Source organism: Dipodomys merriami, unplaced genomic scaffold, assembly GCF_024711535.1.
Source record: "Dipodomys merriami isolate MVZ:Mamm:240054 unplaced genomic scaffold, mDipMer1.0.p SCAF_28, whole genome shotgun sequence".
NCBI lineage: Eukaryota > Metazoa > Chordata > Mammalia > Rodentia > Heteromyidae > Dipodomys > Dipodomys merriami.
In genome coordinates, this window is record NW_027204270.1 from 11,783,717 (window position 1) to 11,798,849 (window position 15,133).

General features: G+C 48.9%; 1 protein-coding gene across 1 annotated transcript; it reads left to right on the forward strand.

Annotated features, from left to right (window-relative positions):
• The first annotated feature begins 697 nt into the window (after positions 1-697).
• Positions 698-5,273, forward strand: Nr0b2 (nuclear receptor subfamily 0 group B member 2). Its single transcript, XM_070037541.1, has 2 exons — positions 698-1,275; positions 4,736-5,273. The coding sequence occupies exons 1-2, from the start codon at positions 735-737 to the stop codon at positions 4,975-4,977; spliced, it is 783 nt and encodes a 260-aa protein (XP_069893642.1). The 5' UTR covers positions 698-734; the 3' UTR covers positions 4,978-5,273.
• Positions 5,274-15,133: the final 9,860 nt, after the last annotated feature.

Consider the following 15,133-nt stretch of genomic DNA (forward strand, 5'->3'; position numbering starts at 1 on the left):
GGGCTGTAGGAATCCAGGTCTGGGCTGGGGTCTGAAGGACCCTATTCCTCCAAGGCCTCCCACTATCAGAGATGGAGGATCCAAGGGCTTCCTAGACTTCACAGTTGGGCAAAGTCCTCCCAGCCCCCCAGAGTCCTGGTTCCTTTCCCGGCAGCCTGTTCCTTCCAACAGGAGCAGGGCTCCAAGGTTAGACAAACAAGCCAGTGATAAAACACTTCCAGGCTGGGCCTTGCATTCAAGGCCTGTCCGGCTCTGTGGCTTCCTGGCTTAGTGAGAAACCTGCTTTTGTACACACATGGAAGCGGGCACCGAGGGAAAAAGCAGTCACAGCTACCTGCTGATTGGGCACCTGAGGCCTTGGTGCCTTGGTACACCCGGGTTAATGACCCTGTTTATCCACTTGAGTCATCTGATAAAGAGCAGCCGGGCAAGCAGACAGGTGGCCCCATGCCCTGCACCTAGCCCTGGCTACTTCATTGACTAAAACCATATCAGCGCCACGTGGAGCTCCCCTGGTCCCCTCCCCCACCACTTCCCCAGCAGGCCTGCCAGGGTCAATGTGTGTGTGTGTGTGTGTGTGTGTGTGTGTGTGTGTGTGTGTGTGAATGAACATGACTTCTGGAGTCAAGGTTGTCAAGCCATTCCCCCTCCCGCCCATTGCGGATATAAATAACACCCACAGCACAGGACACAAGGCCAGAGAGTGAGGAAGAAGTTGAAGCAGGTCTCCAGCCATGAGCTCCAGCCATCAAGGGGCCTGCCCATGCCAGGGGCCTGCAGGACGCCCAGCCATTCTGTACACACTTCTGAGCCCCAGCCTCACGGCCAGTCCCTCTGTGCCCCCATCCGGCACCCACTGCCTGTGCAGGCAGCACCGGCCCGTCCACCTCTGCGCGCCACATCGCACCTGCAGGGAAGCTTTGGATGTCCTGGCCAAGACAGTGGCCTTTCTCAGGAACTTGCCATCTTTCTGCCAGCTGCCCACCCAGGATCAGCGACGCCTGCTGCAAGGCTCCTGGGGCCCCCTCTTCCTGCTTGGCTTGGCACAAGATACTGTGACCTTCGAGGTGGCAGAGGCCCCGGTGCCCAGCATACTCAAGAAGATATTGTTGGAGGAACCCAACAGCAGAGCCAGGAGTGAACAGCTGCCCAACAGACCCCAGCCCTCCCTGGCTGCTGTGCAATGGCTTCAGTGCTGTCTAGAGTCCTTCTGCAGCCTCAAGCTGGGCCCTAAAGAGTATGCCTATCTGAAAGGAACCATCCTCTTCAACCCAGGTGAGCTCACAGGTGGTGCTAGACATGGCACTGTGGGAAGGAGGGAGAGAGTACTCTAAGAGCTTGGCATCCATTATCTCATTGTGTCCTTATTTAGTATCAAATAGTCTTCTCCTAGATGCTGCACAGAGCAGCTAAGGGATTAGGTGATGATCACACAGCCCGGGAGAAGCAGAGCAGCGATGGAAACACAGATCAGCCCACTCCAGAGGCGGCCTTTGGCACTGGGCCTGGGAAATTTGCTCTGACCTTCAGGGAATGTGGACAGGGGAAGGGAAGACACAGCTGTGTCTCTACTAAGTCTTCAAGGGCAGTCTGCATGGGGAAGTTCTGAAGGTTAAACTCCTCCATGGCTTCAGAAAGGCTACACAGAGGAGAGGAAGGAAAGGGTGTAGGGAGGTCTCCTTATAATCTCCTTATGAGATCCAGCCCTGAGAACAAAGGATAGAAAGAATATTCTTGATAGCTGGAAAGCCAGAAGGCCTTGCTGGTGCCAGTTGCAGAACAATGATTTTGTGTGTGTGTGTGTGTGTGTGTGTGTGTGTGTGTGTGTGTGTGTGTGTGTGTGTGTGAGTGTGTGTGTGTGTGAGTGTGTGTTTACCAATACTGAGGATTGAACTCAGAGACTAATCACGTTCTTGCTTGTCTTTTTCCCATGAAGGCTAATGCCCTACCACTTGAGCCATACCTCAACTTCTGGCTTTTTTCTGGTTAGTTAGAGACTAGAATCTCACAGACGTTTCTGCACAAGCTGACTTCAAACCATGATCCTCAGATTTCAGCCTCCTGATTAGCTAGGATTATAGGCATTCAACCACTTGTGCCTGGCTACAGTAATTAATTATAACAGTAGCAAAATCTCACTTACCATATGTTAGGCCCAGTTCAACACATACTGGCTCATTTAAACATCACAAGTTCCAAGTACTCTCATTATCCCCATTTTACACATGAAGAAAGATGGAAGTCACCATTTGCCCAGGGTTACTGAGCTGGTAAGTGAGACTCAGACCCAGGCATCCTGGTCCTTAGTCTTAATGGATGAGAGAATAAAATGATAATAAAGAGGTGGTAGTTAGTTCCTCAAAAGTAGAATAAAGTTGGCAGAGAGGTTTTAAGGTTGTAGTTCAGTGGTAGAGTGCTTACCTGGCATTCCAGAGATCCTGGGAACTATCCTCCACACAAAGGGGGTGGGGGACAGGCAGGCAAGTCTGACAAAACCAACGTCAAACAATATGCTGTCTCCTAGAAACCCATTTCATCAGTAAAGGCATAGGCTGCAAATGGAGGGATGGAAAATGATATTCTAGTCAAATCAAAACAATGCAAGCAGAAGTAGTTATACTTTTTGTTTTGTTTTTGTTTTTTTGCCAGTCGTGGAGCCTGAACTCTGGGCCTGGGCACTGTCCCTCAGCTCTTCAGCTCAAGGCTAGCGCTCTACCACTTGAGCCACAGGGCCACTTCCAGCTTTTTCTGCTTATGTGGTGCTGAGGAATCGAACCCAGGGCTTCATGCATGCAAGGCAAGCACTCTACCACTGAGCCACTTTCCCAGCCCAGTAGTTATACTTTTATCTGACAAAACAGACTTCAAAACAAAAACTGTGAGACTAAGAAGGGCACCATGTCATGGATTGGAGTGGAAGATATTATGTTAAGTTGAATAAGCAGACATACAGAAATGATGCATATTATCATGTGAAAGCTAAAAAAAACATTTGCCAGGCACCCATGGATCACACCAGTAATCCTAGCTACTCAGGAGGCTGAGATCTGAGGATCATGGTTCAAAGCCAGCCTGGGTAGGAACATGAGACTCTTACCTCCAATTAACCACCAAAAAACCAGAAGTGGCACTGTGGCTCAAGTGGTAGAGCACTGGTCTTGAGCTGAAGAGCTGAGGGACAGTGCCCAGGCCCAGAGTTCAAGCCCTACGATTGACAAAAAAAAAAAAAAAAAGTTGATTGAAAGTAGAATACTAATTGCCAGAGATTGAGAAGGCTTGGGAAAGGATGGAGGATGGAAAAGAGAAGTTGGATTTAATTAATTCCATATGCATAACATGAAATATCATCCTGAATTCTGTAATATCTATCATTAACATACCCTTTTTTTTCTGGTTGTGAGCTTGAACTCAGGGCTTAGGTGATGTCCCTGAGTTTTTTTGCTCAATGCTAGCATTCTATCACTTGAGTCACAGTGCCACTTCCAGCTTTTTCTGAGTAGTTCATTGGAGAGGAGTCTCACAGACTTTCCTGCCCAGGCTGGCTTTGAACCATGATCCTCAGATCTCAACCTCCTAAGTAGTTAGGCTTATAGGTGTGAGCCACCAGTATCCAGCAACATGTCTTAATAAAATGATCAAATGGTCAAGATCTAATTGGAGGGGGGGGGGAGGCATCCAGATGTTGGTGGCTCATGTCCATAATACTAGCTATTCGAGAGGCTGAAGGTTTGAAGGTTTGAAGCCAGTCAAGGTAGACAATCCCTAACTAACCAGTTTTTAAAAAGCTGGGCACCAGCTACTCAGGAGGCTGCCAGTCCAGGCAGGAAAGTCCATGAAACTCTTATCTCCAATTAACCACCAAAAAGCCAGAAGTAGAGCTTTAGTGGTAGGGAACTAGCCTTGAGCAAAAATGCTCAAGGACAGCACCAGGTCCTGAGTTTAAGACCTAGGATCCACTCCCCGCCTCCTCCAACGAGCCAGAATTGGAGATATGGCTGAAGTATAGAGTGCTTAGCAGACAGTGAAAAAGCTGAGCCCAGAGTATGAGGCCCTGAGTTCCAGCCCCATTATTGGCATGTGTGTGGACATGTGTGTGCACAAAGACACACACACACACACACACACAGTTAGCCCAATGAGCTCCCTTCCCACACTCTTGTCCCTTTCCAAAGCTTTAGCATACTCCTTTCCTAGGCAACACTAGTAAAAGCAGTAAATAATCAGCCTCCAACCCCCTTTACCTTTGGATGGCACTCCTCTAGGGCAGCTACCACCATATAAGGCTACAAGAACTCCTTGGAGTGACCTTCAGGTCTGGGTAGCTGCTAACTGGGCAGCAGCCATACATCCTAGTCCACCATGATGAAGCCCCTGACCCACAGGTCTACAGCAGGGTCTCTGCCTCCTAGCCCCTTCTGACTCCTCCTAAAACTCCTAGGTTATAGAAGTCACCTCAGACAATAGCCAGCACTTCTTCTCAGCTTCTCAGTCTTTTCATGTGAGAAGGGGTCTTGCCGGTCCCTATATTGGCAATATTGTACCTGGATGTCTGCATGGTTTTCTGGCAAAATCTAATATATATATATATATATATATATATATATATATATATACTGTAACACACACACACACACACACACATGAGGCAGAGGCCTGATATTCTGGGCCAGCCTCATCCTCTGGTGGCTGGGAGTGGGTGCTCACCGGCGTCTTTACCCTCTCAACTCTGTTGTAGATGTGCCAGGCCTCCAGGCCGCATCCCTCATTGGACACCTGCAACAGGAGGCTCACTGGGCCTTATGTGAAGTCTTGGAGCCCTGGTACCCAGCAGGCCAAGGCCGCCTGGCCCGAGTCCTCCTCATGGCCTCCACCCTCAAGAGCATTCCACCCAGCCTTCTTGGGGACCTCTTCTTCCGGCCTATCATCGGAGACGTTGACATCACTGGACTCCTGGAAGACATGCTTTTGCTGAGGTGACCTGAGGAAGAGGGAGCCAATGCTTCTTGAGGGGAAGCCTGACAGTGCCCAGTTCCACAGGCGCAGTCTCTCACCCATCCAACCCCAACTTGCATTTCCTTGGCTTGGAAGTAGTGCTATAGCAACCTCGTAGGACTTTGGTGGTGCCTAGAGCCTCTGGGCTAGAACTCCCTGTCCTCTCCGGGGATAGGGATGGAAGTTCAGATTACTGTTGATCCAGAAATCCTCCTGACTTTGTACAGACCTAAATTAATTTATTGGTTTTTGTAATAAAAAGTGTGACATGCTTGAAGCTACACACTGTTATTTCTTTATATGAAATGGACTTATTCACCTCCAAGGTCATTCTGCCCTTGTCAGAGGGAGCCCAAAGGAAGGAGCTCTAAGGAACACAGGGACTAGGGCTAGGGGAGCTAGAACATTAATTTTTCAGAGGAAGATGATGACTTGATTGATTGTGTGTGTGTGTGTGTGTGTGTGTGTGTGTGTGATATATATTAGTATTGGAGTTTGAACTCAAGACTGTGTGCTCTTGCTTGGCTTTGCCTTTTTTTTTTTTTTTTTTTGGTCTTAGGGCCTGAACTCTGGTCCCTCAGTTCTTCAACTCAAGGCTAGCACTCTACCACTTGAGCCACAGCACAACTTCCGGCTTTTTCTGCTTATGTGGTGCTGAGGAATAGAACCCAGAGCCTCATGTATGCAAGGCAAGCACTCTACCACTGAGCCACCTTCCCAGCCCTGGCTTTGTCTTTTTTGTTTGTTTGTTTGTTTGTTTTTTGGTCCGTCGTGGGACTTGAACTCTGGGCTTGGGCCCTATCCCTCAGCTCTTCAGCTCAAGGGGAGTGCTCTACCGCTTGAGCCACAGCGCCACTTTTGGTTTTCTAGTGGTTTATTGGAAATAAGAGTCTCACGGACTTTCCTGCCCAGGCTGGCTTTGAACTGCCATCCTCAGATCTCAGCCTCCTGAGTAGCTAGGATTACAGGCGTGAGCCACTGGTGCCTAGCTGGCTTTGTCTTCTTAAAGCTGATGCCCTACTACTTGAGTCATTCATCTAGGTCCAGATTTTTGCTGGTTAATTCGAGGTAAGTGTCTCATGGACTTTTCTGTCACAGCTGACTTTGTACCATGATGCTCAGATCTCAGCCTCTTGAATAGGATTACAAATGTGAGCCAATGGTGCCTGGTGTGACTTTATTGCAAAGGATGAGATTCATTTTATACATGGATCTGAATCCAGCTGACTCTACCAGTTCACAACCCTGTCACTTCCTTGGTCTTATCAGTGGGGCAGGGGAGAGAGAGAGGTTTTCTCATACCCAAATTTTCAAATAACACCCCCAACAAGTCACATTCTGTACTGGCTCCCTCTTATCTCAGGAATAGTAGAGGCACAGCCAATCAGGAAGCAATCTAGTCACAAATTAAACCAGGCCACTGAAGATGGGCACTGGTGGTTCATGGCTGTAATCGTAACTATACAGGAAGCTGAGATCTGAGGATCCCAGTTTAAAACCAGCCCAGGCAGGAAAGTCCATAAGACTTTTTTTTTTTTTTTTTTTTTGTCAGTCATGGGTTCTAAACTCTGGGCCTGTGCACTGTCCCTCAGCTCTTCAGCTCAAGGCCAACACTCTACCACTTGAGCCACAGCGCCACTTCCAGCTTTTCTGCTTATGTGGTGTTGAGGAATCGAACCCAGGGCCTCATGTATGCAAGGCAAGCACTCTACCACTGAGCCACCTTCCTAGGCCAATCCATGAGACTCTTATCTACAATTAACCACAAGAAAACCAGAAGTGGTGCTGTGGCTCAAATGTTAGAGCACTTGCCTTTAGCTGAAGAGCTCAGGGACAGTGCTTAGGGCCCAGAGTTTAAGCCTCATGACCAACCAAAAAAATAAAAAAATAAAAGGTTAGGGGCTGAGAAGGTGGCTCAGTGGTAAAGTGCTTGCCTCGCAAGCATGAGGCCCTGGGTTCCATTCCTCAGCACCATGTAAGCAGAAAAAGCCGGAAGTGGCGCTGTGGCTCAAGTGGTAGGGTGCTGGCCTTGAGCTGAAGAGCTGAGGGACAGTGCCCAGGCCCAGAGTTTAGCCCCATGACTGAACAAAATAAATAAAGGTTAGCCAGGTGTAGCTACTTAGGAGGCTGAGATCTAATGATGGCAGTTCAAAGCCAGCCTGGGAAGAGAGTTCTTGAGTCCTGGAGCTTGAGCTCAGGGCCTGGGTGCTGTCCCTGAGTTTCTTTTGCTCAAGGCTAGGACTCTACCATTTGAGCCACAGCGCCACTTCCAGCTTTTTTCTTTTTGCTTATGTGGTGCTGAGGAATCGAACCCAGGGCCTCATGCATGCAAGGCAAGCACTCTACCACTGAGCCACCTTCCCAGCCCTGTCATTACAATTTCTGTAGCTTAGGATCCTTGAATTTCCTCCATTCCTTCAGCTGACACAAAAGAGCAATGTTACTTAGGGTTGGTCTGCAAGCTGCCCAGAGGCAAAGGCAGGCTGAGCCGACCCACAATGGTTTGGACACACAAGTTGTGAAAGTTTACAACACTTCCGTGACACTTGGTTCCCTTCCGGAGTTCCCTTCTGCCGCTCCTCTGCAGTACCCCTATCCTGGGATCCTCTGTCTAGACATTCCCATTGTCCAACTACTTGGAAGGCCATGGCCTCCTGCACTGTTCCATTCAGAGGTAGCTTGGATCTGTTCTCATGGGTCAATGTCTGTGCCTCAATGTTTGTGAAAGATTGAGACCTGGTCAGGGTGACTGACCTAAAGGGTGCACAGGAGAGAAAGATAACAGCGGCAAAGCCTGCAGGACCTGCAAGCCTCCTGACCTGGTTAGGCCCCACCCCATTGTCACCACAGTTTGGATCCTTTTTCCAGGGGATCAAGTTAATTATTGCTCAGTGAAAGGTCATTCTCACAGGGACAACAGCCTGGGAGTCATCATTCAGCCCTCACGCTCAAGCCCCCATCTTAGAACCATGCTGCACTGGCCATGTCCCCGTGATGTACACTCAGTGCCAGCAACAAGGACATCCCTGTCCCTCACCCAGTCTCCTGCTCAACAGTCATCTCTGGTCAGAAACAGCTTAGACCCCACTACAAAGATACACGTAACTCAGATGTGTAAGTCAGACCCACCTGCACAGACACTGACTTCCCCCAAACACACTTTGAACCCATCCATACAAAGCACAGAAAGCATGGCACACAGCTGGGGATGTGGCTTAGTGGTAGAGAGTTTGCCTAAAAGGCATGAAGCCCTGCGTTCGATTCCTTAGTACCACATACACAGAAAATGACGGAAGTGGCGCTGTGGCTCAAGTGGTAGAGTGCTAGCCTTGAGCAAAAGAAGCTCAGGGACAGTGCCCAGGCCCTCAGTTCAAGCCCCTCATATAAGCAGGCCCCAACATGTTCACACATCTCAGTCTCCTCAGAATCTACAGATTCAGGACAAACTGCTCTACCTAGCATTCAGAACCTCAACTAACCAATCATTCCTGTCCTTATCCATAGTGACTCTAGACATCAACCCTCTTCTCAACCACTCCCTTCAGCTAATGCCTACTCAAATCCCCCAATAGAAGCATCATTTAGAACCAGTACAAGCCCTGTATTTCTCTACCTCACACCAAGCCTCTAGACCTTGACTTCATGCCATCAGGACAGTTTACCCTCCCTTCCCAGCCTGCCTTCGCCTCTGATGCATACAGCCCCTTAAATCTTGCCAACTCAAGAGGTGACTCTTAGCTGAGTACCAGTGACTCATGCCTATAATCCTAGCTGTTCAAGAGGCTGAGATCTCAGGATTGCAGTTTGAAGCTAGAAGGACAGAAAAGTTTGAAGCCAGCAGGACAGAAAAGTCCATTAAATTCTTTTCTCCAATTAAACACTAAAAAGCCAGAAGTGGGGCCTGGGAATGTGGCTTAGTGGTAGAGTGTTTGTCTAGCATGCATGAAGCCCGCCTTGGGCTCGATTCCTCAGTACCACATACACAGAAAAAGCCAGAAGTGGCACTGTGGCTCAAGTGGTAGAGTGCTAGCCTTGAGCAAAAGAAGCTCAGCCTTGAGCAAAATAAGCTCAGGAACAGTGCCCAGGCCCTGAGTTTAAGCCCCAGAACTGGCCAAAAAAAGCCAGAAGTGGGGCTGTGGTTCAAGTGATAGAGTGCCAGCCTTGAGCAAAACAGCTAAGGGACAGTGCCTAGGCCTGGAGTTCAAGCCCCAATATCAACACAAAATCAAAACAAAATAAAGGATGACTCTTGCAAGAGTAGAAAACTTGTTTTCCTGATATGACTCAATCTAGCAAATTCAGGGACTTAGGCTCACCCTATTTCTGTGATGCCCTTTCACTAACTGCCTCTAATAATTAACAGTGGTATACCCCTGCCCCTTTTTTTCTCTTTCCATACATATGGTCTAAAGAAACAAGAATGCTACAGTGCCATAAGAGCAATACTGCTTTTTCCAGTAGCCTGCACTTTTCAAAGGTGGAGGACTCTGTCCCCATTATAAGCATTCTGGGGTGGGACTTGTGTCTCATTTCCAAGCAGGGAAGAAGAAACAGGTCAAGACAGGGTATGTAAGTTACTCAAGGTCTGAGCTGGTCGTCTGTGCTGAGATTTGTGTGATTCAAGAGGTCAGATTCTCATCACCCAGGCTGGAGTGAGTCATGGTCAGGACCAGGCTGTCTGGTGTGTCACTTCAGCCTTTAGTTACTCCTTAGCCACCATCCCTGTGTAGGCCCAGGCAGGGATGACTCACTCAGGAAAACAGGAGAGAAGTTGTGACTCTGTATCTGCCTAGGGTACCATTTTGTTAACCTCACTATTCCTGTCATCATTAACTAAATCATTAGCTGTGTGTTAGGCAGTCTAGCAGCTAATGTGTGCTGGGCCCTGCAATGAACAGGCTGCCCTTAGGCATTCCTATACTCTAGTACCTTTAGTCTAGTGCCAGTGGCTACTCAGGAAGATGACATCTGAGCATTATTAGTCAAAGCCAGCTTGGGCAAGGTCATCTGTGAGCTGCTGCGGCAGCGGCTGCTGCTGCTTCCTCCTCCTCCTCCTCCTCCTCCTCCTCCTCCTCCTCCTCCTCCTCCTCCTCCTCCTCCTCCTCCTCCTCCTCCTCTTCCTCTTCTTCTTCTTTCTTCTTCTTTTTTGTGGAGGTCTGTTGTGGAGCTTGAACTCAGGGCCTGGTCTCTGTCCCTGAGCTTTTTTGCCCAAGCTGTGCTCTACCACTTTGAACCACAGCTTCACTTCTGGTTTTTGAGTAGTTTGAGAGTCTTATAGGGACTTTTCTGTCCAGACTGGCTTCAAACTGTAATCTTCAGATCTTCAGATCTCAGTCTCCTGAGTAACTGTGATTACAGATGTGAGCCACCAGAATGAAGCTATCTGTGAGATTCTTTTTTTTTTTGGTCGGTCGTGGGGCTTGAACTCTGGGCCTGGGCGATGTCCCTCAGCTCTTCAGCTCAAAGCAAGTGTTCTACTGCTTAAGCCACAGTGCCACTTCCAGTTTTCTAGTTTTACTGGAGATAATAGTCTCCCGGACTTTCCTTGCCCAGGCTGACACGGAACTATAATCCTCAGATCTCAGCCTCCTGAGTAGCTAGTATTACAGAGCCCTCAGCTCTGTGAGAGTCTCATCTCCAATTAATCAGTAAAATGATTCAGGGGGTAGAGCTCCAGCCTTTACAGAAAGTGCCAAGTGAGAGTGAGAGGCCCTGAGGCCCCAAGTTCAAGCCCCAGTATCTATACTCAGTAAGGAGAGACTTTAGAATGATTTTTTTTGTCGGTTGTGGGTCTTGAACTCTGGGTCTGGGCACAGTCTCTTAGATCTTCAGCTCAAGGAGCACACTCTACCACTTGAGCTACAGCACCACTTCTAGTTTTCTGGTGGTTTATTGGAGATAAGAGTCTCACAGACTTTCTTGCCTGGGCTGGCTTTGAACTGAGATCCTTGGATCTCAGCCTCCTGAGTAGCTAGGATTACAGGTGTGTGCCACAGGTGCTCGGCTTTAGAATGAATTTTTTTTTGGGGGGTCCGGTCATGGGGCTGTCCCTCAGCTCTTCAGCTCAAGGCTAGCGCTCTACCACATGAGCCACAGCGCCACTTCTGGCTTTTTTCTTTTTGCTTATGTGGTGCTGAGGAATCGAACCCAGGGCCTCAGGCATGCAAGGCAAGCACTCTACCACTGAGCCACCTTCCCAGCCCCTAGAATGAATTATTTTAAAGGAGGACAAGAACTATCCTGACTAGCAGTCTGGGAGGATAACGTAGTCCTTATCCTCCTAGTTTCACATTGACCATGAGATCTTTCAGGATCACAAGGGCTAGGCAAAAAAAAGAAAAAAAAAAGAATAAACAGGTTAAAAAGAACTTGGTGAGCTGGTGGCTCACACATGTGATCCTAGCTACTAGAGAGGCTGAGATCTGAGGATCAAGGTTCAAACTCAGCCTGGGCAAGAAAGTTTGTGAGACTCTTATCTCCAATAAACTACTCAGAAAAAGCCAGAAGTGGCAAAAGAAGCTCAGAGACACCGCATAGGCTCTGAGTTCAAACCACAGGATTGGAATGAAGAAAAAAACGAGTAAGGGGGATGAAGTCAGACATGGGTCAGTAGACTGGAGAATGTTGTACCCTGAAGCCAGCCTATTCTCAGGAGGAGTGGATAAGGAGGAACTGTGTGTTGATGCTAGCAAAAGCTGAGTGTGGACCAAAGTTCAAGGACTCAAGGGAATGAAAAGCTAAACCAAAATTTGGTTAATAAGGATTCTGTTTGGGGGCTGGGAAGGTGGCTCAGTGGTAGAGCGCTTGCCTTGCATGCCTGAGGCCCTGGGTTCGATTCCTCAGCACCACATAAGCAAAAAGAAAAAAGCCAGAAGTGGCGCTGTGGCTCATGTGGTAGAGCACTAGCCTTGAGCTGAAGAGCTGAGGGACAGCGTTCAGGCCCCACGACTGGACCAAAAAAAAAAAATAAGGATTCTGTTTTGATGGATCACTGAGGACAAGAGGTTCATCTAAGCTTAGGCTCTGTGTGGTGGTACACACTTGTCTTCCTACCTATGTAGGAAGAAGCAAAGGAGTCCAAGGATTTGACAAAAGTACCCTACCTGGCAGGGTGCCAGTGGCTCATGTCTGTAGTCCTAGGTACTCAGGAGGCTGAGATCTGAGGATTACAGTTCAAAGCTAGCCCAGGCAGGAAACTCTGTGAGACTCTTTCTTTTTTTCTTTCTTTCTTTTCTTTTTTTTTGGCAGTCGTGGGGCTTGAACTCTGGGCCTGGTCACTGTCCCTCAGCTCTTCAGCTCAAGGCTGGCATTCTACCACTTGAGCCACAGCGCCACTTTGCAGCTTTTTTCTGTTTATGTGGTACTGAGGAATCGAACCCAGGGCCTCATACATACAAGACAAGCACTCTACCACTGAGCCAACTTCCCAGCCCCAAGACTCTTTTTTTTTGGGGGGGGGGGAGGTCCAGCTGTGGGGCCTGAGCGCTGTCCCTCAGCTCTTCAGCTCAAGGATAGCACTCTACCACTTGAGCCACAGTGCCACTTCCGGCTTTTTTTTCCTGCTTATGTGGTGCTGAGGAATCGAACCCAGGGCCTCAGGCATGCAAGGCAAGTGCTCTACCACTGAGCCACCTTCCCAGCCCCCCAAGACTCTTAACTCCAATAAACCACTAGAAAACCAGAAGTGGAGCTGTGGCTGAAGAAGTAGAATATTAGCCTTGAGCTGAAAAGCTGAGGGACAGTGCCCAGGCCCAGAGTTCAAGCCCCATGACCAATTAAAAAGAAATGAAAGCACAAATAGCTAGGAGTGTTGCTTGAGCACGTTCAAGGACATGGCACAAACTCCAGAACCCCTCCACACACAAAAAGTTCAGGGCTGGAAAGTTGGTTCAGTGGTAAAGTGCTTGCCTTGCATGCATGAAGCCCTGGGTTTGATTCTTCAGTACCACATAAGCAGAAAAAAAAGCCAGAAGTAGCCCTGTAGCTGAAGTGGTAGAGCGCTAGCCTTGAGCTGAGGAGCTGAGAGACAGTGCCCAGGCTGAGTTCAGACCCCACAACTGACTAAAAACAAAGCAAAACAAAACAAAAATTCAGCTAAGCTTTTATGAAGGAAGGAATTGGAATTTGGAACCTGTGTTAAACCTGATCACAGGTAAGCTAGAGGCATCCATGAGTCTTACAAGTCAGATGGGGAAGGATGTTTCTATGAAGTAAACTGTGTTTCAGAACATAAGAAGGAATCTTCACTATTTCCAGGATGGTATAGCTCTGGTCATGTTCTACACTGTCAGTTCATCTCCTGATAGGCAAGTACAAGAATTTGGAGCCGGGCACCGGTGGTTCACACCTGTAATCTTAGCTACTCAGGAGGCTGAGATCTGAGGATGGAGGTTCAAAGCCAGCCCAGGCAGGGAAGTCCATGAAACTCTTATCTCCAATAAACCACCAGAAAACCAGAAGTGGCACTGTAGCTCAAGTGGTGGTGCTAGCCTTGAGCTGAAGAGCTGAGGGACAGTGTTCAGGCCCAGAGTTCAAGCCCCACGACTGACAAAAAAAAAAAAAAAAAAAGAATTTGGTTTCTGTGTACGTGGTACTGGGGTGTGGACTGCCACTCTAACATTTGAGCCACACCTTCACTTCTACTTTCCAGAAGAAGAAAGTAGAAGTAAATGAAGGTGTCTTTGGGTTTGTTCAGGCTAGCTTTGAACCTGGATCTACAGGAGTGAGCCATAGGTGCCCAAATTGGCCTTTTTTTTTTTTTTTTGGTCGATCGTGGGGCCTGAACTCTGGGCCTGGGCGCTGTCCCTCAGCTCTTCAGCTCAAGGCTAGCACTCTACAACTTGAGCCACAGTGCCACTTCTGGCTTTTTTCTTTTGCTTATGTGGTGCGGAGGAATCAAACCCAGGGCTTCATGCATGCAAGGCAAGCGCTCTATCACTGAGCCACCTTCCCAGCCCAGGACTGATTTTTTTTTTTGTCCGTCGTGGGGCCTGGGCATTGTCCCTCAGCTCTTCAGCTCTACACTAGGCACTGTGCCACTTCCAGTTTTCTGAGTGGTTCATTGGAGATAAGAGTCTCAGCAGGGGGCTGGGAAGGTGGCTCAGTGGTAGAGCGCTTGTCTTGCAGGCATGAGGCCCTCAGTTTGATTCTTCAGCACCACATAAACAAAAAGAAAAAAAAGCCGGAAGTAGTGCTGTGGCTCAAGTGGTATAGTGCTAGCATGGAGCTGAAGAGCTGAGGGACAGCACCCAGGCCCAGAGTTCAGGCCCCACAACCGGACCCAAAAAAGAAAAAGGCTCAGCTGGGTGCCTATGGCTCACACCTCTAATCCTAGCTACTCAGGAGGCTGAGATCTGAGGATCTCGGTTCAAAGCCAGCCCAGGCAGGAAAGTCTGTGAGACTTTTATCTCCAAGAAACCACTAGAAAACTGGAAGTGGAGCGGTGGCTCAAGTAGTAGAGTGCTTGCCTTGAGCTGTACAGTGCAGGGACAGCACCCAAGCCCAGAGTTCAAGCCCCATGACTGACCCCCCCTGTCCCCCCCCCCCCCCCCGCAAAAAAAAAAAAAGAGTCTCATGGCCTTTCCTGCCTGGGCTGGCTTTGAACTGTGATCCTCAAATCTCAGCCTCCTGAGTAGCTAAGATTACAGGTGTGAGCCACAGGTACCCGGCTAGGAGGACTGATTTTTAAGAGACCCTTAACAACAACTAATATGTGTGTGTGTGTGCTGGTCATGGGGGCCAAGGCACTGCCCCTGACCTCTTTTGCTCAATGCTAGCACTTTACCACTCTGAACCACAGCTCCACTCTGGTTTTTGAGTGGTTAGTTGGAGATAAAAGTCTCACAGGGACAGCCCGGCGCCAGTGGCTCACACCTGTAATCCTAGCTTCTCAGGAGGCTGAGATCTGAGGCTCAAGGTTCAAAGCCAGCCCGGGCAGAAAAGGCCATGAGACTGCTATCTCCACCAGAAAACCGGAAGTGGTGCTGTGGCTCAGGTGGTAGAGCGCTCGCCTTGAGCTGAATTGCTGAGGGACAGCGCCCAGGCCCAGAGTTCAGGCCCCACGACCGACAAAACCAAAAACAACAAAACAAAAGCCCTCTGGAGTTCCGGAAGCTGAGACCTGAGGGTTCGAGGCCGGTCC